Genomic DNA, 23,498 nt, shown 5'->3' with positions numbered 1-23,498 from the left:
GGAGCTGGGCCAGAGGAGGGCACATCTCTAACTTCAGAGAGGACAGCCTCTTGTGTGGAATGGGGAGGAAGCAATCACAGCAAATGCGAGTAAAGAAACAGAAATCCCTGTAATCTTGTCAATGTCAGTTTGGAAAAAATCAATGTACTTATGTGACAGATTTGCTTAAGGCTTTTCCTCTTGGATCCCAATGCCTGCATGTAGAAAGATAGTCTGGGCTGCTTGGTGAAGTCTCACTGAAGAGAGGCATGCCAGTCTCCTCCACTTCCCACCAGGGCCACAAAAGGGCTCCCAGAAAACCTATGGAGAAGCCAGACCCCATACTGGAGAGTTTTGCAGGGCCCAAGGCTAGTGCAGAAGGTCATGAAGGGATATTACAGATTGAAGCGTGCTCCCCAAAATATGTGCCAGAATCCTAATCTTAACACTTGTAGTTGCGATTCTGCTTGGAAATAGGGGTTTCTATGTAATGCTAATGCTAATCAGATCAACCAAATAGGGTGGGTTTTAAACCTAATCACTTCTGAGTTATAAGAAGAGTGAAATGGACACAGAGGCACACACACACAGAGGGAAACAGATACCATGTGATGAACACCCAGAAACCAAGGAATGCCCAGGGCTACGGAACAGGAAGTAATCGACACTACTGAGATCCTGATGTGGACTTTTAGGTTCCAGAAATAGGAGAAAATACTTCTTTGTTCTTTTACACCACCCACGTGTGGTATTTATCTTACAGAAGCAGTAGGAAGGATGACAAATAAAAACAGTGGACATGTGCTGGGCCTGTTCCTCCTCTATAACGAGGGGCTGTCCTCGGCTCTGTGAGCTCCAGGTAGGAGGCAGAAGGCAGGGGAAGGAACCTACAAGGATACCTAATCCTTGAGTCTGCATGTTCTGTGCTTGGTGGTAATTAATTTTTATTTTGGAAAAAAAAAAAAAAATCAAACTAAATAAGAGTTGCAAGAATAATAAAATTAACTTCCATATTCCCTTCACCTAGATTCACCATCATTAACATTTTGCCATATTTGCTTTATGACTCTCTCCATAAGCAGATTTATACCTCATTATTCTCATTCTTAGTGTCCTGCTTTTGTGAGGTTGGTGACTTTGGGAGTCAGGCCCAGCAACCTGGTTTCAAGGATTTTTGATCAAGCTGCCTCTGTCAGAAGGCAGGTATAGGGTGTGGGGTTAAGGCCTGTAGGCGACAGTGTTAGGTGCACTGCCCTACTGTGTACAGCCCTCCAGTAATGAGGTCCTTAGAAGATGGGGAGCCTTGAAGTGAAGGAGGGGAAGAGTGGGAGAGAAATGGAAGTTGGAAGTTGTGTGCTGTGGTCTCTGGGGTCTTCTTGGCACAACTGTGAGCATGACTGAGAGAAGGTGGTCTTTGGGTACGGAGGGCTGCCCTGGGAAACTGCCACTAGAGGTATTTTCTGGGCATGTTGTGCCTGGTGTTTGGGGCCAGTGAGCAGAGAGCTGGGAGTAGGCAGAAGAAAGAAGTGTAATTTGTACAGAGGGGACCAAGGCTTGAAGGTGCAGAGTTGGAGCCCAGAGTCTCTTTGGGGGTTTCTTTCTGCATCTCTAGTCACTTTCAGACAGACACTAGATCCTGGCTGGACCAGACTCACTCTTCTGGACCTGATTGAGCTACACAGCTTAAGGGCACCCATGCTCAGAAGGTCTTCCAAGGTCACCTAATTCTTTCCTCTGCCTCCAGGCCAATGGGCAATTAAACAAGAGGGACAGATGGGTTTTCATCCTATTTTAAAATCACCTCAGGGATGAAGACTCTACACCTTCCTGGGTTCTGGCTCTTGGGTGGCTTAATTATCTGCACTGCTGGAAGTGCCTCCTTATGTCCACTTTACATCTCTGGCTGCCTCTCTGGCCCATTTCCTCTCATCCTGCTCTCTAGGGCTGCACTGCCTCTTGTCCTCCCTGCTCTCTACTCCCCATAGCTGGCTTATTCCTTAAAGTCTAGAATCATTAGCATCTCTAACACTTGCTGCTGCTGCAAATTAATAACCTGCCTTTATTGAAGAAAGGACACTTTGGGCTCTACCATCAAGCCTGGCCAGGAGGAAGGAAGGGGCTAGTAGAGCCAAGGCTAGTTATACAGATCTAAATGAGGCAAGTGTCCTGAGTCTAAAGGAGGTGAGTGTCTTGTTTAGAAAAAGTGAGCATCCTGAGGTAAAGGATGTGAGTGTCTTGGGTCTAAAGGAAGTGAACATCTTGATTCTAAAGGAGGTGAGTGTCTTTTGAGTCTAAAGGAGGTGAGTATCTTGAATCTGTCCTTGAGACTCCCTGAGGTAAAGGATGTGAATGTCTTGGGTCTATAGGAGGTATGTGTCCTGACTCTAAAAAGGGCAAGTGTCTTGAGTCGAAAGTGGATGAGTGTCCTTGAGTCTGCTCTTGAGAACCCCTGAGGTTGCTTAGGTCTGAAATCATTGTAATGATGGTGCACAGGCAGGAATGGGCCCAGAGAAGCAGCTCTGTGTGTTTATTCAATCACTCAACCTGCTTTGATCGAGTACCTGATACATGCTATACACTGCACTACATGCTGAGAACTGTGGCAACTAAATTACAGTTCTTGCCTAGAAGCTCTATCCAAAGGGAGAGACTGCATATGAAAACAGGAACACTTTTATTGGTGTGTGGGAGAGGGCTGCACAGGGCCCTGGGTAAGTAAGGATGGTCCCTGGTGCCTCTGAACAGGGCTGGCTCTTCTCGACATTCTACTCCATCCAGCGGACAGTTTGGAGTCCAGGTTCTGATATTACTGGTTCTCCTAATTTTCTTTCTATGCCTTTCTCTCTCTCTTCTCAAAAACTGGGAATAAAGAACATATGCAAATGGAAAGGGTACTACTCACTACAGTGGAAGTTAGGTATATGCAGGTATGAAGGAAAGGATGTGAATGGGTAAATGTGGGTAGGGAGGAAGGTATCCTTACCTGGTCAGGGGATGGGTGGGAGAAGGATGGCAGGAGGGAAGGAGTCCTCACTGGGCCAGGAGTTAGTTGGGAGAAAGTGGGTGGGAGGGAAGGGATACTTATCTGGCCAGGGGCTGTATGGGAATGGCGAGAAGGGAAGCAGCTATTGGGTAAAGGCCAGATATAAACCCATCATAAACCTAACAGTGTGCTTGATGCAGAAGACCCTAAGTGACCTCCCAGGTGACGGGCGTGGTGTGGAGAGGGTGTAGGGAGACGTGGTCCAGTGATCAATCATCCTGTGCTTCTTTCACAGGGCTCTTACCTGTACTGGGTGACAGCTGGGTTGGCCTTTGCTGAGCAGTGGAATGTGACGACATTGTCTTCTAGCACTGGCTGTGGCTCCACAGATAGGTTGACAAGTGGGGGGTCTGCAGAGACAAAGGGTTTACTTGCTGACTAAGGGAGCTCTGTTCACCATTCAGAAAGGAATGAGGCAGGAAGACACTCTTTGGGTGACATAGAGTATAAAGGCCAGAGACTAACCTGGGGACCTTTGGAGCAGCTACTGCTTCAGTGGCCCCTAGAAACTTTGAGGCCTTAGCATAAGGGCCCTCCACACCCAGGAGGTGCCTGTATTGATGGTTGGTCCTGTTGGTGGGACCAAGTCTCCCTCTGTTGATTCAAGGCCCCCACTGGAAGCTGTGGCTCCCTGGCCCCAGGAGCACACTGCACATCTCCCAGCTTTTAGCTGGAACAAAAATTTCACAAAAGAGATTTGGGGATGAGGGGGCAGGGTCACTAAGGGGAAGGTGGACACTAAGCTCCATTTACACACAGATTTTCTGTCTTGGACGTATCGGTTTAATCTTTCACTGTGTAAGCGTTTGATGCATCTGTTAACTTGAAAGTGGCATTTACACCTTTTCATCAGCTCCTCATTTGTGCTGAGTTCTGACTGGTGCCCATGGCCCTGAGCTCTCCAGGCTGGGCTTCTTTTCCTTATTTGTCATGATAGGAAGCCAAGTTCTGAGGTGCTAAATGATGGGAGGTGGGGAGGTAGAAAGTCAGAGAGAGGGAGAGACGCAGGGGACAGAGAAACAGAGGAAGAAACAGAGGTATGGATAGAGAGAGAGATAGGAGGTAGGCAGAGAGATAGATAGAAAAGAGAGACATGGAGACCACAGAGGAAGACAGAAAGGAGAGAGAGGGAGAGAAGAGAGAGGGAGAGGAGAGAAACAGAAAAACAGAGTGAAGAGGTAGAGAAAGAAACATGAGAGAGATACACAGAGAGTGAGCTATGCACCGGAAGAGTAAGAATGAGTGACAGAGAACAGAGAGAAGCAAAGAGCAGACAGACAGATGGAGAGAGATGGAGAGAGACTGATATATACACAGAGACACATAATCGGACAAAGATTTCAGATAAAAAGAAAAAAAAAAAAGACTAAGGGAGACAAAGCAGACAGAGACAGAAAATGACAGGTGTTAGAGAGAAAGACCAAATAAACAGACATTAAGAGAGAGAGACGGAAACAGATGGAGAGAGCTGAAAAGCAAGAGTGGCAGGGTAATTGGGGGAGGCGGAGGATTAGACCAGAGAAGCACCTGTGTTGGCCTGGCCTTCCTGGGCTGGAGGGCAGAGAGCTCTTACTCTCTCCAAAGGTGGTTGCATCCCTGCTCTTGGCCTCAGCATTCCTGGAAGCTCCAGGGGAGGATGGGCCAGTCTTCATTCTTCCTTATTGTGCCCTGGAGATTGAGCTGGAGCTCAGCTCTTGGCTCAGCGAAGAGGGTAGCTGGCTCCCCATAACCTAGCCAGGGCCTTGGCCAGTCTTCTGGACCAGTTCCCACTAATGAGCAGAGCAAAACTGCTGGAAGGTCATGAAGACTTGGTGGGACTCAGCCCATTTTCAGAAAAAGGAGAAAAGCCAGCTTCTCTTAGAGGGGTCCACTGGGTCCCCGTGAAGGGCACCAACAGAGAGGGTAAACCCCAGCCTGCTATGCCTTGCTCCTGGTGGAGACTATAGCTAGAGTCCTGAGACTCTCTGAGGGTCAGACACACAACCCCAGCTGTGGACTGAGTCGATTCCTCCTCAGAGTTGGTGTTACTGGACCATTTGGCTTCCTTTGCCCTGCTGCTGCTAGCTGGGCCCTGCCTCATTGCCAAGTACTAAGGCTTGGGGTTTGGAGCCTGGGAGATGCTCACAGACAGTGCAGGCAGCTTGTGAAGAAACAGGGGAAGAGAACACGTTTCCTGAGCAGCAGGTGGCAAACTGTGTGGGAGCCTGTTTTCCCTACATTATCCCCCAGTTCTGGGTGGGGACCACAGATCCTGAAAGCTCTGCTGCTGGAGCAGATGTTTTGCTTGCCTTCTCATGGAAAATTACAAGGAAGTGATAAGTACATAGATGATCTCAGTCTCAGGTTTTGAAGCATAACTCAAAGATCACAAAGATGAGTGTGTCAAGAGCTCATCTCCCAGGAGAGCTGTGGCTCTCCAGAGCTGGGCACCCACTCCCTGCTGCTGCCCATCACCACCCAGTAAGGACCACCAGCTCCCAGGGAAGTGTGCCTGGTGAGTCCCTGCCTGCTCTGGTGGGCTCTAGGGCTCCAATGGAACACAGCCCCAGACAACACAGAGACCCAGGGAGGACCCAGGGAGCTCGCATCTCCTTGAGGGCTGCAGAAGCATGCCCTAAGTCATAGGGATGTGGTCACTGCTGTTTGGACCCAATGTCCTCATATTCTAAAGCTTGACATTGAGAATGTGGGTGCCTCAATCAAACTCTTGTTTGAGGAAGTGATGATGCCAGTTCAATAGTCTAGAAATCGGCCACAGGTCTTGGGAGGCAGTTCCAGAAGGCCCACTCCTTACCCAGGTATCTTTTATAAAGTGACAAAATTTTAGGAGGCATGTCACTTTAGTTTTGTGTATTTCATTATACATAAATTTTATTTCAATAAAATGTATTTAAAAAAAACAAACCTTGCGAACAGCCGTCTAAGACAACTATTAGTATCTTCCCATTTAAAAAAAAAAAAAGAACAAAACAAAAAGCAAAAAACTTTAGGGGGCAGTGTGAGGGACAAGGCACCTGTTGGAGACCCTTCTTCTTTTTTTTTTTTTAATTGTGATTTGGGTGAAGATTTACAGAGCAAATTCACTCTCGATACAGCAGTTCACATATACTTTGTTTCATGTCATTGACCACAGTTTACCACAATGCAACAGCTCCCCTCCAACTTCCTCCCCATGGTACCACTTCCCAGTGTCCATCCCTCCATACTCTCCTGCCCCCTAAGCTGTCTCCCTGTGCATAAGCTGCCCTTCCTTCTCCCATGATTGTTCTCTCGAGGGCGTGTGTCTACTTGAGGTAAATGTTCAACTCACATGCCTGTACTTTGTTTGGCTGGAAACCACAGGTGTGGGTTCAATTCCAGACCTGAAGGGTAGCTAGGGGCCATAGTCTCAGTGGTTCCACCAGGCTCTATTGGACCAGCAAACCTGGTCCCAACCATCCCCCCTGTCATTTCTTTCCCCTTCCAAATGATTTTGAGTTTTGTTCCACATTGTTCTCCCTCTCTATCCAGGATCTCCTACATCCCTTCCAAGTGGATGACAGTGGTAGCCGGGCACCATCTAGTTCTTCTGGTCTCATACTTGTATAGGTTGCAGATCGGATGGTGTACTAGTCATGGGGACTGATTGTTTCCATTAATTTTGTTTTTCTGCTTTCTTCTTTGCTCTTGACGAGGAGAGACCCATCGTTACATCTAGATAGCAGCTTGCTAGCTTTTAAGATCCCAGTTGCTACTCACGAAAGTAGGAGGTAGAACAATGTTTTGTATAGTATTTTATGCCAATTGAGTTTGGTGTCCCCTGTGACCATGGTCCCAGGCCCTCAGGATCAACTACTCAGTTGCTGTGGGTAGCTGGCTGTGACCAAGCAGTGACCATAAGCTAGCCCCTTGTCAGTTGTACTATACTCCTGGGGATTCTGATCCTTCACAAAAACTTATAGGACCATTGTGGAGACCCTTCTTGCTGCCTAATTCCCTCTTCCATTGCATGTCTGTTAACCCAGGTCATCCTGTGGATGCTGCCCTCTTCATCCTCTCCACTTCTTTGCCATATCCCTGGTGCCAGCCTTTCCTGGAGGGTCTCAGGAGAATGACCTCTAGGAAGGCTTTCCCACTTACCAGTCCACCCACACTTCCACATCCAGACCAGAGGCACCTCCGTCCCCCTCTCTCCCTGTCTCTTCTGGATGTACAGGACATGAATCTTCAAGAGTCTGCTAGGTTCCTGAGGTATAAATAGTTTATGTCATATCCAACTATTAAACATGATTTTAATCCCACTTGAGATGTTGGCTGCATAACTTGCAGGAGGGCAGCTTTGATGTAGCTGGTGGAACTGAGATCACATCGAACAGATGTTACAGCTGAGAGTCTGTTAGTGTTTCCATCAGCAACTGTGCGTGCATGTGTGTGTGTTTTCGGGAGAAGTATTACATAGAGGAGGGGGTAGGAAAAGAGAGAAACTTCATGACTCAGTGATTTTATTGCACATCCATTTCAAACTTGGCAGCTGGACACAGAGTCCAGATGTGGTGAGGCTTTGGGGGTGTTAAGCTTTCTCTCCCATTACTCAATCTGGGGGCTTTGTCTTCCATTGGGTAACATATAAAGACCAAGGGAAACAAACAACAAATGTGCTTTTGCTGAGTTGGGATGCTTCTTAGTTGACTGAGAAAATGAGCAGGTTTGTAGAGGCAGCTCTGATTCAGCCCCTGGTGTCCACAGTAAACAGTGGGATGCTTACTGAATGAACAAATGAATAAATGGAGGAGGAACGAGAAGGAGGGAAGGGGCGGAGAGATGTGGGCTTTCTGCTAGGCAGTCACACAAAAACACCTCCAGGCTAGGGGAGAGGGAGGTCTGGGACAAATGGATAAAGGCCTCTCCTGTTAGGACTGTGAGGACACTGGTAGAGGGGCAGCTACACACCTCTGAGCCTTGGCCTTGTGGGATTCATGGAAGACTGGACAGTAGAGATAGTAACAGCTGACACATAAAGTGTTCACAATGTGTCAAGTGCTGTGCTAAGGGCTTGACACGCATTGTCGAATTTAATCCTTATCTGGGTAAAGGAGGCATTATGAACTCCATTGATAGATGAGGAAACCAAAGAACCAAGAGGTTAAATAACCTGGTCAAGGTCACTCAGTAAGTGGAGCCAGAATTTAAACCAGGAAGTGGTAAGACTACTGCATTAGACTGCCTTAGGGACCCATCTAGGAGAACAGGCATGTGGGTCCCAATCTTCGTTCTGAGCTCATTCCCAATGCCTCCCTCCTGATGTGGCTGAGATATCCTTGGAAAGAAAGCCAGAAAAGGCCTTGAGACCTAGCCGAATCTGTCACCTACGGGCACTGTTAAATTGATCATCTCATTACCATGTGTTTAGAGGAAGGTCTTTGCTAGTTGGTGGGCTGTTGTTGTGATGAGTACCTCCTGGTTGATAAGTGGGTCCTCCTGGTGTGATAGATTATAGCCTAGAGCAGAAACATTGCCCCAGCTCTCTGCCTGCCAAGGTTCAGGTTGCTGTTAGGGGGAGCCAACTCAGGTTGTCACTTTTGTGTGGGATTCTGTAGCTGGCAGAGGTCTCTGGACCAGGCTGGGGACTGGTGGGGGAAAGAGGGACAGGGGCTGTTGAAGTAGAGATGACTGGCAGCCTGGCCTGTGTGCCCCACTGTCATTCCTTCCAGATTTGGCTTGTGTTTGGAGAGAGAGAGAGAGAGAGAGAGAGAGAGAGAACCCTGATTCATGGTTAATCCTGGACAGGAAAGACCTAGGCCATCACTGGGTCAAATCAGACAGAGGCTCGGGGGGTAAAGGAGGCTCAGCAGTGGGGGAGCCTTTCTGGACTCTCTGACACAGCATAATGCTTCCTCTCTGTAGCTGGGCCAGACTGCTCTATCCCACAGGTGGTCACTACTGAAGAAAGAGTTGAGTGTGCAAGACCAGGACCTAGACTAGGGTGAGGGGAGGGAGGAGCTTAGGGTGTAAAATTTAAGGAGGCTCTCACCTTCAAGGTTGACCCTGTACTTGCACAACCCTGAGAATGAATGCCTCCTTAAATTTTATGCCCTAGGCACCTCTATCACATCACCCTAGTCTTGCCCTCCTTTTTAAATGAGGAATAGAAGAAGAGTATTAGCTTGGTGTGGAGGTGGTGGTGGGGCTGGGGAGTGGTGGGCATTGTTAGTATCTGGTAGCAAGATATTGAAGATAAAGGCCTCCCCAATAACTCAGCTCTTGTGCCTGGGGGTCTAGAGCTCATCTGGTGGTTACAATTCTCCATGGCTCACAGTTTCTTCTGCCTTCTAGAATCTAATCTGTTTCTGCTAGGATTCTAGACATTGAGTAGGGACTTTAGATCTCTGGTTCCCAAGATGGGCTCTCAGAACCCTAGGACTTGGATCCTCTGCTACATAGACCCTGGAAAGCCATGTAGAACCTTAGGTGAGCCATGGCTATTAAGAGGTGTTTCAAAGTGAATTTAATTTAAAATGAATAGGACAATAAGGAGGAAACTAAAGCCAGCTTATAGCTCTGGCCTTGTAATTCAGAGCCTATAACCGAAGCAGCCATCAGCACCTGGTGGCAACACACTCTGTGGCAGGGAGGGTTATTTAAGAGAAGAAAAGTAGGCTTCTGAGTGCTGATCCTTCAAATCTAGACTAATCTGGTACTGAGTGTGAGGCCACTGGAACCACCCTGTCGACTGTGTTGAGCTCTTCTGTATTCTCAGGGCTGACAGGCACTGAATCCCCTTTAGGGAGACTTTTAGGAGCTTTAAAGCGTTGCCATTGTTAATATTAATCATAATCACTGACATTTGCTAAGTGCTTCCTGTGTGGCTGTAGAAGAGAAGAAGTTAACCACATGGGCTCTGGAAGTCTAGGCAGCCTACTTTTGAAACTTATGTGTCTCTGGGCAAGTTAATAAACCTTTTGGTGTCTCAGTTTCTCCAAATAAGGATCATAGTGTTACCTATGATTGCTGTGAATGAGATTCTACATGTCAAGTGGAACACAGTATGAACTGACTGAACAGTTGCTCTTTCTTCTATCTCAGTGCCAACCCTTCTGTGAGAAAGGGCCACAATATACCCTCCACAGGTGCAGTGCTACTGACCCCAGACCCCAGCATCTTTGTTTGGGCTTTCTCTCTATGGTAGAGAGGTGTAAGGCTACCTGGGCTGGCAGGGCTGGTGGACTGATCATAATATTTATTAGTGTGGAAGTTCCACTTGAATAGGTGTGGGAATGTGGTTATCTGAGGGTGGCACAAACAGTTAAGCCCTCCACTAATAACTGAAAGGTTGGTGGTTTGACCCACCCAGAGGTGCCGTGAAAGAAAGGCCTAGTAATCGGCTTATGAAGGCCCTATTGAGCTCAGTTCTCCTCTGCACACATGGGGTCACCATGAATTTGCATTGACGTGATGGCAACCGGTTTGTTTTTTGATTTTGGGAATATGGCTTGAACAAGTAGTTTGTAAAGTACCATCATGTATGATGTTTTCCCTTCACATGACAATTAAGGACAAGGTGGTCCTCCAAATACTCATAAATACAAGCCTGACTAGTCCACAAAGCCACTGGATCCCTTTCCTGCCCTCAGATGGCCTGCAGGGAGGGAACGTGAAGAAGCAGGTGTGTGGCTCTGTAAGCTGGCTGGCCAGGCCTGGCCTCTTCCCTTCCCTGAGCCCCTGGCACTGCAGTGTGCCCAGAGGTTCCACCCTGGGCCTGGCTGGGATGGGCCATGCTGGGTCAGTACTCACGCTGAATATCGATGGTGACAGAAGTCTCCTTGCCGCCAGGGATGGCTTTGTTGGTGGCACGGCACACGATGCTCTGTCCATTTTCCACGTCACCGGGGGAGATGAAGAGGGTGCTTACAATGCTTTCACGCTTGCCATCTCGCAGCAGGGTCTGGGGGTGATGAGGAGAGAGAAGGTACCATGTCACTTGGCCTGGGTGGGTTGGGGGCAGACAGCCTCAGAGGGGAGAAGAGAGAGCAGGAGGCTGGGCCAGCTCAGGAGACACAGGGGTGTCAGCCACTTGCAGAACTGGGGGTTACCCTGGTCTCCCTGACCTGGCTGAGCACTGGGCTATGGAAGGAAAAGAAAGGAGAGTTTTCCACCATGTGTGAAGATCAGCCTGTGCAAAGCATATAAAAAGCCAGATGGGCCTAACAGAAACCAGGCTTTGGGTTCTCTGTAGAAATGAACTCCCAGATGGTGTATTCTGGAGTGCCTGGGTGGTGCAAGTGGTTAATGCTCTCAGGTGCTAACTGAAAAGTTGGAGGTTCAAATCCACACAGAGACACCTTGGAAGAAAATTCTGGCAACCTACTTCTGAAACATCAGCCTTTGAAAACCCTATAGAGCATAGTTCTACTCTGGCACATGTGAGGTTGTCTTGAGTCAGGAATGACTTGACAGCAACTATATATATATATATATATATATATATTTAAATTTTTTATTATATCCTGCCTTACTGTCTGGGTAAGCCTTTGAGTCTGCAGCAGGTGGACGTCCGCAGCCCCTGAGGCAGTGACACAGACTGTAGAGAAGGGCGTTTGGGGTGTGGGGTAAGGGCAGGAGGGTGTAGGAGTGCCAGCAGAAAAAACCCAGACTGACCTTTTTCACTTTACCTACATAAACCCTTTCACCTTTCCAAATCATTTCACATCCTGTCTTCATCAGAGCCTCCAGCAGGCACAGACAGACACATGCCCTTATCTTCCATTTGACAGGTAAGGAAGCAGTTTGAGACAAAGAGAGGCTAAGGAATTTGACCTAACTCTCACTTCAAGTTGGTGCTGGAATAAGTCACAGGGTCTTAAGGCCTTTGGTCTCCCAAGGTTGTGGCTTTCTCTGACTGGACCATGATGCCATTCTGTGGCTAGTTTCCCATGATGGCAGCTATGCCTTCTCTCCCAGCTTCCATCAGTTTGGTGCCTGCACCCTGGGCTCAGTGGCGGGCCAGGACAGTGTGTGCAGGCTGGTGCATGTGCACTGGGACAGGGAGGACTGCGTCCAGGGTGGAAGGGACATGATGACAGATGTCAGAACTCAGACTGCTGGTCCCAGGAAGGGACCAAGCTCTCTCCAGGCAGAGTTGTCTGATGCAGGCTTAGTTTGTCCTGACTGGATCCAGGGAGTTGATGCATAGAAACCTCACATCCAATAATAAGGTTCTTATTGTAGTCTCTAGTTCTCACAAGGACCCTGCGAGGGGAATATTATCTCCATTTAGCCGAAGAGCAAACAGGTTCACAGTAAGCTAGACGCTTGCTGGGCAGAGCTGGAGTTTGCACTCAAGAATGGGTGAGTCCCCTGAGCACCTGAACCCCTCCTATAGCTTCTGAGACACTCAGCGTAGTTATGATGGTCCCCACCTTATAGCCTCTGAAGTAACATGAATGGTTAGCAGCAACTTACAGACAGCCAGAACCCCACGCTCTGGGCCCTCAGTTCAAAACATGTGGCATCTACCCCTAGAACAGGACCGAGCCTCTATCTAGAGCAGCATATTTTGCTTTAGGCAAGCCAGACTAAGAAATTCCAGAGGATCACAGAGCAGGACAGACTTTGTCCCACACCCTCAAAAGCTGCCTGAGCCTAGTAGGCTCAGGCCCCAATCACCTGCGTCCAATATAATTCTTTCCTGGGTTCTGCTCTGGTCCTAGGCAGACAGATCCTCAGAGTAGGGCCAAGGAGAATGTTAGCCAGTTCCAGCATGTCAGCGGTAGGGCTGATTAGCCAATGGGGTAAAATTCTCGGGATCAATGAAGGTTGTGTCCCTGGCTGGTCCTGGCATTAAATTGGGGGCCAGCACAAAGAGGGGGTGGTGTGTAGTTTAGTCCAAACCGAAGCCGAGAGCTGGTGAGGAGCTGCAGTCTGCACCACAGGAACGTGTTGGCGTGGGCTCTTCAGCAGACCTCACTGAGTCTATAAATAGCCAGGCGATAATAAGAACAATTTCCTGGATGAAAATAAGACCTCAGGGTAGGGTGAGGGAGGAGGGGGCAGTTAGGAGGGAGGGTGTATTGTTTTCCCCACCTTCTTTCCTTTCCTTTTCCATAGTGCTTAGGAAAAAAACATTTGCCTAAGTTTGACTCTGTCAGGAATCTTTCCAATTGATGTCTCCTTGGCAGTGGGGGTGCGGAGGGCAGTTTGGGTGCTGGTGGGAGGAGATCATGGAGCCCAGCTCCTAACTAGATCCTCAAACTGTCTCCCCTCCTCCTGCACCCAGGGTGCGCCTCTGCCTGGGAATGATGATTAATGACATATTTACTGAGTCTGGGCGTACGCTTTTCTGGAAGATGAAAATTCTGGTTCAAGTTATTTGTTTCAGCTAATTAGAAAAAAAGAGAGATGTGTTCATTAAACAAGGGGAGAGCAGGACAGCCCCAGTGCCTCACCCTGGTCTCTAGCTTGTGTGCCAGGAGTAGGGGCTTGGTCTGCTGGTTCAGCCAAAGATGCTTTTGGGGAGGGAGACAGGACCAAGCATGAGGCAGGATGGCGGTGGGGTGGGTTAGAAGTGAGTAGGCCTCTGTTTGTGAGGGGCCTGTTTTCTCTGTTCCATGCTTTCCTGTCTCCTCACGTTGGTTTTTCTCCTTCCCTCACTCCTTCCTCATCTTCCCATTTTTCCTTTTTACTTTGTCTTTCTTTTCCTTCATTCCTCCTTCACATCTCCTCTCATCTGCATTTTTTTCACATGCAAATGAAGATCGCAGACTTTGTGGCCTTGAAGGTACATTCCAGGTCATTCTATCCCTTGCTGATTTTTGTCACAAGCCCCACTCCCCTTCCTTCTCTCTCCTCCCTTCACTGAACTTGGCTCTGAGGACACCTTGGGCACTGAGCCCCCAACCTCCTGCTTCAGAAATGCTCATTAGCATGCAAATCAACTCCAGGAGGGCAACTGGGTGAGTCATTTTAGTTTCCTGGACCCATCTCATGGCAAGGTCACACCTCCAAGGCCTCACAGAAACAGCCTTCCTTATAGCTTGGGTGGACACTACCGTGCTGCTGGACCCTCTGGGTGTCCTGGGCTGCCCTGTGGCCCTGATGGCAGCTCCTGTGGATGCACTAGGGGTGCATCCTGAGGGAACTATGAGGGAGGGAAGCTCCAATGCGTGTGCAGATATGGGTCAGGGACTAGAGGCCAGTTGGGTGTTGTACATCATGTGCACAGGAATAAGGCCAACAGAGCACATGCCATGGGGTGGGTTTTGGCCCCTCTGCCCGTCTGCACGTGATCAGGCTCATGCTTCTGCTTTTGGGTATTTATTGAGCTAAACCAGATGCTCGGCAGGGCAATGGGTTTCTGTCCAGTGACTGCTTCCAAGGACTTTTACCAACTGCCTCAGTGACTGTGCTGTGCCTTATGAGAACTTTGGGGTCTTCTCTGAGCACTGTAAGCTCTGGGGCTGCTTCATGTCCCTGTGCTCCCTTGTCTACCTCCACCCCGAATGCACACACACTTAAAATTCACCTTCTCAGGGTTTCTAGCAGTGGCCGGGAGGCTGGCTGGGCTGGGGACAGAGTGCACCCTGTGTGGTTGTCCAGTGTGGGCAGCAGTAGCTGCCCTGCCCTCTCCAAAGGCCCCTGGACCTTGGCTGAGCAGGAGGCAAGCCAGGCTGAGCCCCATGAGATGGGAGGCCTGGATCTGCCTGTGGAGGGACCAGAGTGAAGGAGGAAAGGGTATGGAGGGAATGCAGAGGGTTGGTACCCCAACCCTGGTGCTAAATATGGTATGCTCATGTATATGCAAACAGGCCTGGAGAGAGGCCTGATTGCCTGGCAACAGATCTCCTCTCTTTCCCCCTCCTCACTCACCTCCCCCACCTGCCTGTGTACTTTTTAATCATCGCTCTGCTTCCCTCTCTTATAGCTGCTGGCTGAGCAGCCTGTTGTCACTCAGCTTGAATAAGATGTGTATGAATAAGGTGTGTATCAGGGAAGGAGGATCGCATGGTGCTGTTTGTCTCCAGCCCTGCATCCTCAGTCTTGTGCCCTAGGTCAGAAGGGGTGCCCTTCACAATGAAGGCCAGGATGAGTGGCTCACGCTTTGTGGAGACTGTAGGACCTGATGAGGGACATATCGGAGGTGGGGGTGATGGGGTGACTGGTGGGAGGGCAGTGTTCAATGGAGAGGGGCTCCATGGAGGGAGTGGGCCCTTACATGGAGAGTATGAGCACTCATTCTTTCTGAGCTGGGTCTCGAAGCTTTTAGTGTTGGGCCCTAATGCAGCCTGTGGTCCTGGTGGTGGGTGGGTCAGCGGCTTCTTGGACAGGAGCAGCCTGGAGTTGGAGTGAGCAGAGAAGTAGAGATGCAGGGCCTAAAGCAAGCAACCCTCGCCTCTGTTCCCATACCAGGGTCATATCCCCCTGCTTGGCAGCTGTCTCAGATGTTGGGGAAGTAGCAGGTGGAGCTGTAAGCTGGGGGAAGATTTCTCTCAGGACTTAACCTGTATCCCCTTTCCTCCTCTTCCACAACTTCTCTCTGCCTGGTTTGGTCATTGGCTGGCTTTCCAGCTGAATGCCATGTGACCTTCCTTCTGGTGCCAGGCCCAGAGCAGCACCAGGAACAAAGGAGGGGCCTGATGTTCCCAGACAGTCTTGGTCTGGGTGTGCAGGAAGAGGAATTGGATAGAGGCCCACCACTTACCTCATCTTCTATGTCTCTGCATCCAGACATCCAACAGGAGGGCAGTGCCAAAGGCCCTGCTTCCTGAGCACCTGGGTCCTGGGAGATCTGGTGGCATGTGTTTAAGGAGGGGGCATCTGTGCTGGGTGGAGAAAGAGGGTGTGTCTTCTCCCCTGGGTCTCCTCCTTGGGGAAGGGCCCAGTGCCTTCTAGGAATGATGCTATCCTCAACCTGCCCATCTCATCCTTCCCCATCTGGCCATGTGATAGAGTATCAGAACATTCTACTAGAAATTAGGACACACTGACACCAGAGGTTGGTCTTATAAGGAATAGCTGTGCTCTCTGGAGATGGAGAGTTGGGGTGGGTGAGGCAAGGCTCTGGGAGAAGAGAGCCAATAGCACTTGCTCACATTTACTGAACTGTTACTCTATTCCAGGCTTTTTACAAGGTACCCAACCAAAATCCAAACTCACTGCCATCAAGTTTATTCCAATTCATAGTGACCCCCATTGGGTTTCCAAAGCTAGAGGCAGACTGACTCATCTTTCTTCCACAGAGCAATTGATAGGTTCAAACCACTGACTTTTTGGTTAGCAGTCAAATGCCTTAACCACTATACCACCAGAGCATCTTTTTACAAGGTAACTGCACATTTTCTTTTCGGTCATACAGAAACCCTATTAAGTGTCCATAATAACAAGATTATTATTATCCCTGTTTTGCTACTGGGGAAACTGAGGCAGAGAGTAAGTCACTGTCATACATGATGGAGCCCAGGACTATTAAAACATGGGGACTGCAGCACTGTGATATTGGGGTGCATCCTCTATATCATGGGGTGGCATAGCTGCTCTAGAGGCCTGCGAGGATCAAATGAGGGATAGGGAGTAGTCACAGCAGCCGTGTTCAGCATTTGCTCACCCTGTGCAGGCACTTGTTCCAATCAGTGTTCACAACCACACAATGAATTGGTCCCATTGCTGCTTCCATGTAGGTAGGGTGCTGAGGCCCAGCAAGTTTGGCTTGCAAAGGTCATACAGCTGGAAGGTGGTGAAGCCTGTATTCAAATTCAGTCTGTCCAGCTCCAGTGCCCACTTGCTTAGCTTCAGGTCTGAGGGCTATCAGGGCTGCCTGGTGTGTGTGTGTGTGTGGGTTCTGTAGACTTTGAGGCCTCAGGCTCCCTCTCATGCTTAGCTAATCAGGAGCTCTGCTTTCTTGCAGTCAGTTAGAAGTGCTATTTGGCCTGTGGTCCCCTGCATTCCTTCTGAAGAAGGGGACCGGGTAGGAGGCAGAGGTGTGGGGTCTGAGTGCCCCTCTGCCTGCTCTGTAGGCAGCAGCACTGGACATCTGTTATGTATTGTATTGTCACCCAAAATATGTGTTGGAACCCTAACCTTTGTATCTATGGGTGTGATTCTGTCTGGAAAAAGAATTTTCTGTCCAGTATTGGTGTAGGGTGTGTCTGAGTTATAAGGAGCAGCACAGACACAGAGACAAGGAAGCTCAAATGAGGGAAGATAGATGCCATGTGAAGATCGCCAAGGAACTGAGGAAGGCCAGGACTGTAGAAGCTAGAAAAGACAAAGATCTCCCCCCAGAGAGATCCTTCCACAGAGCTGGTGCCCTGAATTTAGTCTTTAAGCATCCTGAACTATGAGAAAATGCATTCCTGTTCTTTAAAGCCACTTGCTTGTGGCATTTCTGTTAAAGGTACACTAGGTAACTAAGAAAACACCCTCAGTGGCTGTGCTTTAAGCCTGTGAGAGCATCTAATCCCACCCCCTTTGTTTTATAGATGAGGAAACTGAGGCCAGGGAACTGGAGGGACTGTAGGGGGCACCACTGAAGGGCTGGAGCAGGGCCCCTGAGGCCCCTTTCTAGCAGGCTCTCCACTGCCTGAGATGTCTTCCCAGTTGCCCTCCCAGGTGGCAGTAGTATGAACAGAGTGGGTTGGACAGAGACTGGAAATGTGTCCTCCCTGTTCTGATCTCAGGAAGCAAGGTCCCAGGCTCTGAGCGGCCTTCACAACTGGTTGTGGGCAGGTGATTCTGAACAGGAGTCTAGAAGACTGGGGTGACCCTGTCTTCTCTTCCTGCAAGATGGTGCATATCTACTGTGGCACATAAACGCTGGCAGTAGCCAGGCTGGCCCAATTTCAGGGGGCACTGAGCAGGCGCCTCCACTGAAGGCAGCTCCTTCCTTCCTTTCATCCTCCTCTAGATGATGTATTCCCTTTTTCATATATTTTATTTCATGACAACAGGGTGGCTCCAGCCCAGGAAGTAAGCAGGAGGATTTATCTCCCAGTAAACAGCCTCCTTCCGGGATGGAGTCGTGCCCAAGAAAAGGTATATGTTTTGTCTCTGGGCAAGACCCAGGCTTTGATGGGCAGCCTTGGGCTCACCCCTCTGAGCAGGAAGGATATCCTCTAGAGAGGAGACAGGCCTGTCTCACATGCTTATCTTTCTAGGACTTGGGCTTTGGGAGCAGGTATTTTGGGGGGTGGGGTGAGAGGTAGGCAGGCAGTGTACCTCCCCACCCTCTGAGGCCACGAGAAAAGGGGAGATGGGTGCTGGAAGAACCAGCTTCAGAGCCTTGGGGACTAGCTCACCCTGGGCCCTGATATGGCCTTTGGAGGGGCCTTCGGGCTGGGGAGGGAGTGTGTGTGTGGGGTGCAGTCAGAGGCTGTCCTGGGAAGAGCACAGGGCAGCATAGATGAGACAGGGAGGGGTTCGAGGCCTGGGGCTGTCTATGTGACCTCTGAGAAGGCTGTAACTGTAGATCAAAGGAGCAGACTGGTGCTCTCAAAGTTCCCTTCCATCTTTAATGGCTCTGCAGTACATAAATCCTGTCTGTGACTTTGTTCACAGTAGAATGGGTGGTGGGGCATGGGGGGTGGAAGTTTAGGGCACTTCTAGCCCATATGGTACATTGTGTTAGTTAGAACCACCCCCCGCCCCTCCCCTTCCCCTTTCCCTCCCCTTCCCCTTCCCACAGCAGGGCTTAGGGTTTATGGAGGGACTGTGGGCTGAAAATCAGCCCTCCCTGCCCCTCACCCAGGCACCCTTGGACAAGGCAGAACCTGAACAGCCTTACATGGCAGGCCTGGTAAGGTTGCCAGATTTAGCAAATAAAAATAAAGATGATCAGTTACAGTTGAATTTCAGAAGAATGAGTAATTTTCTAGCATAACCATGTTGTTGTAGTTAGGTGCCATTGAGTTGGCTGTGACACATAGTGACCCTATGTATAACAGAATGAAATACTGCCCAGTCCTGTGTCATCCTCCCAACTGTTGCTGTTTTTGAACTCACTGTTCCAATATTTGGGCCATATAGTAAATGGTTACTGGTTGTTTATCCGAAATTCAAATTAACTGGGAATCCTGTATTTTATCTGGCAATCATAGGCCCTGGCCACTTCTGTCCCTGTTCTTAGGGTTTTCAGCAAGCCCAGCTGATACCACAGGAAAGAGAGAGAGGAAAGAGACAGAGTGACACAGTCAGGGAGTAACAGAAGAGGTAATAGAAAAGACAGACTGGAAGAGCCATTGTGAGAGAGAGGAGGAAAGAAAGAGGCAGTTTATGGATTGAATTGTGTCTTCCAAAAGATACGCTGAAGTCCTGGTCACAGGTGACATCAAGTTTGATTGGCATAACATACTACACACAAACCTTGTTCTACATCCTACTTTGGTGAGTATCGACTGGGATCTTAAAAGCTTGCAAGTAGACATCTAAGATGCAACAATTTGTCCTCCTCATCCAGAGAAAAGAAGAATGAAGAAAACCAAGGATGCATGGAAATAATGAGCCCAAGGGACTAGTGGACTGTGCAAAGCGCAGCCTCCATGACTATGAAACCAGAAGAACTAGATGGTGCCTGGTTACCACTGTCAACCATTTAAAAAGGGATCAGTGTAGGAAATTCTGGATAGAGTGGGAGAAAAATGTGGAACAAAACTCAAAATCATAAAAAAAAAAAAAAAAAAAAAAGACTAGGCTTACTGGTCTAATTGTTGTTGTTGTTATGTGCCGTCGAGTCGGCCCCGACTCATAGCGACCCCTCCTTGGGTTTTCAAGGCAGTATCACTACGGAAGTAGGATTGCCCAACCTTCCTTCCGAGGAGTGACTGGTCTAATAGAGACTGGTAAAACCTGCGAGACTATGGCCCCTGGTCACTCTTGGGCCTGGAACTGAAATCACTTATATGGCTTCCAGCCAAACAATAGGTGTATAAGGTGAACACTTACACCAGGTAGGTACACTCCTTAGAACAATCAACCATGGGAGATCAGAAGGGCAGTATTTGCACAGGGAGATAGCTCAGAGGGCACAGGGAAAAGGTAACCACAGGGTGGAAGTGGGAAAAGAGCTGTTACATTATGGGGATTGCAACCAATATCATGAAACAAAATGTGTATGAACTGTTGAATGGGAAATCAATTTGCTCTGTAAACTTTCACCCAAATCACAATTAAAAAAAAAAAAAAAAAAGATATGCTGAAGACCGAATTCCTTGTGCCTGTGAATGTGACCTTGCTTGGAAACAGGGTCTTTGAAGATGTTATCAGTTAACATGAGGTCATACTGGAGTAACCAGGTGCCTCAAGTTGATTCTGAGGCAAGGTGACCCCATGAGTGTCAGAGTAGAACTGAGCTCCAGAGGGTTTTTCAATGGCTGATGTTTTGGAAGTAAATCACCAGGTTTTTGTTCTGATGTACCTCTGGATGGATTGAATCTCCAACTTTTCAGTTAATGGCCAAGTGCACTAACCTTTTGCACTACCTAGGGACTCCCATAGGAGCTCTGGTGGTGTAATGGGTAAGACATCTGGTTGTTAACCAGAAGGTCAGTAGTTCAAACCCACCAGCTGCTCCGTTGGAGGAAGATGAAGCAATTTCCTTCCACAAAGATTTATAGCCTTGGAAACCCAATGGGGATTCCTATGAGTCAGAACTGACTCTATGGCAGTGCTTTTTTATTTTTTATTTTTTGGTTGGATCTCTGGTGGCCTAGTGCCTAAGGCATGTGACTGCTAACCAGAAGACTGGTGGTTCAAACCCACCTGCCACTCCTCAAAGGAAGATAGGGCAATCTACTTCTGTAGAGATACTGCCTCGGAAACCCAAGGAGGGGTTGCTATGAGTCCAATTGACTTGATGGCAGTGAGTTTGGTTTTTGGTTTGTTTTTTTGGGTAAGGACTTCCATACCAGAGTAGGGTGGGTCCTAAACCAATCTGAGTTACTCCTTATAAAAGAGAAGAGACAGAGACATATAGGCAGGAGATAGCCATGTGAAGATGCATCTATAAGCCAAGCAATGCCAACGAAAACCTGGAGCTAACAGAAGCTGGGAGAGATGAGAAAATCTCCTAGAGCCTTTGGGGAGAACATGGCCCTGCTGACATCCTGAATTCAGACTCTTGGGCCTCCACAACTGTGAGACAATAAATTTCTGTTCTTTTGAGACACGCAGTTTGTGTGTGAGATACTTTGTTATGGTAGTCCACAGAAATTAACACAGGCAGAGAAATAGAGTGAGAGAAACAAAGACTTTGACATAGAAGAGATCTAGAGCTTCAGCAAGGGTAAAAGCAGCCCCTCACCACCTCATCCTTCCCTCTAGTGCCTCCCTCTCGTTCCAGCCCCATCCTCACCTTAGAGTAGGTGGCCCCATTGATGACCTCTCCCTTTCTCAACCAGATGATGGAGGCTGCAGGCTTGGCATTGTCGGCGTGGCAGGTGAGGTTGAGGGGGTCTCCTGCTCGCAGGCTGATCACGGGCCCCCCCAGGATGACAGGGTCATCGGGTGGCACTGTGGGGAGAGGAGTAGTGGTCAGGCTGAGGGTGCCCCCTTTCCCCTCTGGTTGGAATTACAGGCTGGGCCTGGGGAATTTTATGGAAATGATGACAAACACGAATTATCATACTTTAATAAAAGTATAAACCCCTTGTATTACAACAATAACAGCAACAGCAGCAATAGTTTCTGACATACTCATTCCATGTTTATTAGTGGAGGATGCTGCTCGTCAGCGTCTCCCTGGCTCACAATAAGCATGAGGGGACGGGGCAGACCTCATTAGCCTCATTTTATAGATTGGGAAAGCAAGCTGTCACTGTCTAGATGATATCTGGGGTTTCTTTCTTTCTTTCTTTTTTTTTAAAACAAAGCCCTGTCACATCTGTTGTTTTATTTAATCCTTGAAGCAATCTTGTGAGGTAAACTTGATTATTACATCCCAATTAAACAGATCAGGAAACTGAGGTGCAGAAGGATTAAGTGACTTGTTCAAGGCCACACAGCGAATGACTGGCAGAGCCAGGTGCTCTGACACACTGGGGTGCTAGGCCCCTTCCAAAGTAGGAGGACTGATGAAAGACAACCCCCTCGAGGCTAGACAGCTTTTCAGAGGGGCTGTGCAGTCCATGGCAATTCCTAAGCAATTGGTTCTTTTTTTATTGTGATTTGGGTGAAAATTTACAGAGCAAATTCACTTTCCATACAGCAGTTCACATATCTCATGACATTGACTACAATTTACCGCAATGCAACAGCTCTCCTCTCACTTCCTCCCCATAGTTACTGCTTCCCTGTGTTCATCCCTCCATGCACTCCTGCCCCCTGAGCTGTCTCCTGGTGCATAAACAGCCCTTCTTTCTCCCATGATTGTTCTCTCCAAGGAGTGCATCCACCTCAGGTAAATGTTCAACTCCTATGCCTGTCTTTTGTTTGGCTGGAAGCCACAGATATGGGTTCATTTCCGGACCTGAAGGGTAGCTAGGGGCCATAGTCTCAGGAGTTCCACCAAGCTCTATCAGACCAGCAAACCTTGTCCCCTACCCTTTTCTTTCCCCAAATGATTTTGAGTTTTGTTCCACATTGTTTTCCCTCTCTATCCAGGATCTCCTACTTAGATCCCCTCTGAGTGGTTGACAGTGGTAGCTGAGCACCATCTAGTTCTTCTGGTCTCATAGTCATATAGGCTGCAGATCGCATGGTGTACCAGTTGCTAGGACTGATTGTTTCCATGAATCTTTGGTTTTCTTCATTCTTCTTTGCTCTTGACAAGGAGAGAACCATTGTTGCATCTAGATGGCTCTTTGCAAGCTTTTGAGATCCCAGTTGCTACTCACCAAAGTAGTAGGTGGAACAAGGTTTTGTATAGTATGTTATGCCAATTGAGCTTGATGTCCCCTGTGATCATTGTCCTGAGCCCACCGGTTCAACTACTCGGTCCCTCTGGGTAGCTGGTTGTGACCAAGAAGTGACTACAATCTTGTCCCTTGTCAGCTCTACTGTATTCTTACAGATCATACAAATACTCTTATAGGACCACTGTCTGCCAAACCTATACATGGTCTTGGGTATACTCCCTGCTACATAAACATACCTACTAGTTCAGCCTGTCCACCCATCTATCCACCTATATACCCATGTTTGCCTTCACTGACAATGCAGTAAAGTATTTGCAAAAGGGTTCATCTTTGTTGTCTGTACCTCCCATGTATATCTCTATGTCTTCCTCTTCCTCAATGCCACCAGGCTGAGCACTCACATTTGGTACATTGCCCTTCTCTTCACCCAAATCAATACTTATCTTTAGTTATCTAACAGTGTTCCCTACCCTACCCTCCCACCCTTGGTAACCAACAAAGAAAATTTCCTTCCATATCTAAACCTTTCCTTGACTTTTGCAATAACGGACTAATATAATATTTGTCCTTCTGTGATTGACTTACTTCACTCAGCATAACGTCCTCCAAGTTCATTCATGTTATGTGGTGTTTTGCAGATTCTACATTATTCTTTAGGG

The 23,498-nt window shown here is 48.4% G+C and overlaps 1 protein-coding gene across 1 annotated transcript in view; it reads right to left on the bottom strand.

Annotated features, from left to right (window-relative positions):
* KIRREL3 (kirre like nephrin family adhesion molecule 3) overlaps window positions 1-23,498 on the bottom strand; it is a 228,403-nt gene that overhangs the window by 29,012 nt on the left and 175,893 nt on the right. The window contains exons 5-7 of the mRNA XM_042781831.1: window positions 21,339-21,496; window positions 10,793-10,943; window positions 3,267-3,372 (exon numbers count right to left, since the gene is read on the bottom strand). Of these exons, the coding sequence (XP_042637765.1) occupies window positions 3,267-3,372; window positions 10,793-10,943; window positions 21,339-21,496 (415 nt within the window). The remainder of the gene's footprint in view (window positions 1-3,266; window positions 3,373-10,792; window positions 10,944-21,338; window positions 21,497-23,498) is intronic.

Source organism: Orycteropus afer, unplaced genomic scaffold (assembly GCF_000298275.1).
Source record: "Orycteropus afer afer isolate SDZICR_OR568_19922 unplaced genomic scaffold, OryAfe1.0 scaffold00178, whole genome shotgun sequence".
Lineage (NCBI taxonomy): Eukaryota > Metazoa > Chordata > Mammalia > Tubulidentata > Orycteropodidae > Orycteropus > Orycteropus afer.
The sequence above is the reverse complement of the archived record's forward strand: the minus strand, read 5'-3'. Positions and strand labels throughout refer to the sequence as shown.